The following is a 3,749-nucleotide window of genomic DNA, read 5'->3' as shown; positions in this document are numbered from 1 at the left end:
GAAAGACGTTACGGCATCGGCTGGTAGAGTAGCTCACCCCGAGCACTCATGAACACGACCAGCCGGTTGCTGGGGAGAGGATGAAAAACACGGCTACCTCACCTCGCCGAGCCGCAACCCTGGCAACATTACTTCACCAGAAGGGACCATGGAGCCCACTATAAGCCGCTGAATGGGAAACACTGAAGAGCATCGGCGACCCACACCCAAGCCGCAACTCCAACCATTACCTCCTCCGTCCCAAGGCGACGTCTTTAGGAAGGGAAAACGACGTCGTAGCGCCATCCTCACCTAATCCAAAAAATTTGGGCTTTCACCCAAGACACGGAGGCGGGAGCAGGGGATGGACCTCAAAGCCGCCTTCAAGAAGGGAAGCGACGTCTAGAGCGCCATCGATATTGTGACTGGCACACCTGTCAAGGGGTTACCCCATTCCAAAGCCCTAGGCCCCCTACCGCCACCAGATCCAGTCGCCCGGAGGACACCGGCGTCTCCGGCCAGTGGGGCAGGTAGAGGAGGAGCGTGGGTAGGGTCGCCATCTTCAGCACAAAAACCACAACCTCTGTTGTCTCGCCGCCCGAGCTGCCAAGAACAACACACTGCACAACAAGCGCCACCCCACTGCCCAGAAGGGGACACCCTCGCCGAAAGTGGCCGCCCGGAAGGTGACGACATCGCCGAAAGTGGCCAGCGCCACCGGACCCAGCGCTCCATGCACCGCGCACCACCAGGCAACCCCCCGAGCCACCCGTCGGCGACCAAGGGGCCATATCCGAGCGGATCAGACCCAAAATCAGAGGAGGCGCCCTTCCACCGATCTGGAGCCAGATGTTCTTACGCAAATCGAGAATTCAAATTTCTAATAGGACACAAATCCACATGGATAACAATACTACATCCAACATGACCGACCGTGGGCTTGGGTGGACCATGGTCCTAAAACTCTCTTCTCTATAAACAACTCGTCAACAAATCAAAACACTACTAAGTACACACCCTGTATTCCCAATCGGGAGAGAGAAATGTCGTTCCACGATGAACTCCATCCCAACTCAAAACCGTTTGCTTAGAAACAATTTATGGATTACAACTAGAATCAACCATGAACAAAGAAGCGGCACAAGCTAGGGGCTAATGTCACAGTTGCACGAACTAATTCAACATGGGACATTGATTAATTCTACGGTTATCTCTGGAGACGAAGCTGCTCTACTAGAGAGTGCCTCGCTTAATAGAGTCGTATGTGGCTCATCGACATGACATGCACATCTAACACCATAGCAATTTCTAAGCGGACATCGTTCAAGTAAGTGGATTTTCTTCAAACACGCGGCACGCTCCGTGATGAGCCAGATGTATTGCACCACCTTGACGTCTTCTCTAAGCCCAGCATAGCCTTTCAACTCCAGGAAGCTCAAGTTGCGGTGCTCAAATTTTGGTGCTTCCCCCACCGTGTTGGTATTGTAGTCGTGGCGATCCGGGGGAGTAAAAAAAAGGCTGGTATAGCTTCTCAGAACAAATCGTACATAGAAACAAAAGTCATAATAATTAGAACATGTGCAATTCAAATTTTCTATCTTTGATTGCGAAATAATAGTAGTAAAATAAGCTATTGACTGGTACATGATAACGGTATTCGCAAAAGGAAAATGATATTGGTAACACTAAATTTTTCATAGAAAGTGATAATCATGTAGTACTAACTTTGTTTATTATACTCCCTCCGTCTCATAATACAAGAGCGTTTTTAACACTACTAGCGTAAAAAACGCTCTTGTATTATGGGACAAAGGGAGTACATTCTTGTGTGTATAAAGTAGCCATGCAATTCCATTGTTGTCACTACTTTCATTGTAGCAAAATCAATGAATTTTCTAGTTTTATCTTAAGTCCAAATGTCTCTTTATTTGGTTCTTGATAGCTTACCAAGTTTGACTAACTTTGTAGAGAAGAGTATCAACATCTGATTTTTCTTGGTGTATTTACATTTACCTGGTGTCATAGATGTTGATATTGTTCTCTATAAGTTTGATCAAATCTAAGATAGTAGGACTTTGAACAAGCTTAGAAAGCCGTTTATTTTACGACGAGGAAATAAGATCAAACTTCATGCCGCGCACAAAAACGAAGTAGTACGAAAAAATAGCAGTAATAGGGATGGATACTGAAAACAATAATGCACATGGGCTTGCATGTGTTTGCAACACGAATTTTAGGGAAGAAAACGAGGCGTACCTTAATAGAGAGTTTCTTCAGCAAAGGTGCGGCTTGTAGGATGAAAAGAGTCCCCACCAGTCTGTGAGTTGCCAAGTTGTTGAGACAAATAGCTCTGAGGTTACTGAAGGCGGGGAAGAGCTCTCTTGGATTTTCATAATAGTAACGCAGATGTATCGTTGAGAGGTATACGTCGTCAAGGCAAGGAACATGTCCAAACCGCACTGCTGGGCAGCTCCCGTGAAAGCTATCAACGTCCTCGTCGCAGAAAAGCCGCTCCAGTTTCGGCACATTGGTCAGCTCAACTCCATGGAAGAAAGGCTCGCGGATTTCCAAGGTCCGGAGCGAAGATGTCGGAGCGTCTATCCGTAGCACGGAAGTCAGAGCTAGAGCCACAATGGCTCAAGGAGAGGAGCTCTAGTCGACTGCAGGCGTTGAGGAGATCCGAGATATCGGAGTCGCCGAAACAGAGGTTCTGCAGGGAGAGTCTGGTGAGCCCACTGAAAGCGACGGGGCAAGCGCCAAGGAAGGACATGAGGCGCGCCGCAAGCATGGCGCACTCCGCATCGTTGACGGTGAGGGCGTCGACGTCCGCCAGTATGGTGAACTCCAGGGGCTCGGCCGTGCTTCCACAGCCGCTCTCGGCGACGGCGTCTCCAATGGAGCGCAGGTACGGGTCTACGAGGTAGAACGTGAGGCGCAGGCTCTTGATGCTCCGTTGCTTGTTCGGAGTGAGGAACCACGCCGTGGCGGCGGTGTAGGCCGTCATCATATCGTGCACCGTCCGACAAGGAGAAGAGGGGTCTGGAGAAGGCGGTACCAGGTCGGCGACGTCGATGGTGAGATCGGTAAGCAGACAGCGGAGGTGCCTCCATCGCCTCGCGAGGGCGCCGGCCCTGACGGCGGTGCCCGCGTCGAGCAGCTGGAGGACGGCGAGCAGGACGTCGTCGGGGAGAGCGCTCAGCCTGTCGTCGTCATGCTTGGCTCGTTCCTCCATCGCTGTGCCCTGCTTAGCAGATGATGATGACGACGATTAGGGCCAGAGGAATTGTTCACCCCAGGATCGACACACGAATCAACAGTCAGCAGCTAGCTGTCAAGATGTTTACTTACAAAACTGTTGTTAGTCTCCATGAGGACGGGGTTGCGGATTGGAGCCGACGATGTCAGCGCGCGGTGCCGGCGATAGGGTTTGATCGGTGCGAAATATATTGGCGGGTGACACGATGGGGGGCCTGTCTTATTGCAGGTTCAAATCCGTTTCAGGTTGCAGGTTCGCAGCTCCCCAGCCGACTACGGAACCGATCCGTCCGAACCAGCCAGGGCACGGTATGAGCGGCCAGTCTTATTTCGCGCGTAAGTCGCCAAATAGCAACCTATCGCGGGTTTTCCTTCCACTGGTTTTGGTTTTCCTCTTCTGGTTTTATCTTTTAATTTTTTCCTTTTTCTTTTATTTTTAAATTTTATTTATTCTATTCCTTTTTTCATGTTTATTTTTTCTTTTCTTTTTATTTTCACTTTGCTTTCCTTCCTCT

The 3,749-nt window shown here is 50.0% G+C and overlaps 1 protein-coding gene across 1 annotated transcript; it reads right to left on the bottom strand.

Annotated features, from left to right (window-relative positions):
• Window positions 1–1,103: 1,103 nt before the first annotated feature.
• On the bottom strand, window positions 1,104–3,399 carry LOC123125065 (putative F-box/LRR-repeat protein At5g02930). Its single transcript, XM_044545598.1, has 3 exons — window positions 3,328–3,399; window positions 2,236–3,220; window positions 1,104–1,506 (listed from the first exon to the last, which is right to left on the bottom strand). The coding sequence occupies exons 1-2, from the start codon at window positions 3,346–3,348 to the stop codon at window positions 2,516–2,518; spliced, it is 726 nt and encodes a 241-aa protein (XP_044401533.1). The 5' UTR covers window positions 3,349–3,399; the 3' UTR covers window positions 1,104–1,506; window positions 2,236–2,515.
• Window positions 3,400–3,749: the final 350 nt, after the last annotated feature.

The sequence above is a fragment of the Triticum aestivum genome, chromosome 5D (genome assembly GCF_018294505.1).
Source record: "Triticum aestivum cultivar Chinese Spring chromosome 5D, IWGSC CS RefSeq v2.1, whole genome shotgun sequence".
NCBI classification, from domain to species: domain Eukaryota; kingdom Viridiplantae; phylum Streptophyta; class Magnoliopsida; order Poales; family Poaceae; genus Triticum; species Triticum aestivum.
The sequence above is the reverse complement of the archived record's forward strand: the minus strand, read 5'-3'. Positions and strand labels throughout refer to the sequence as shown.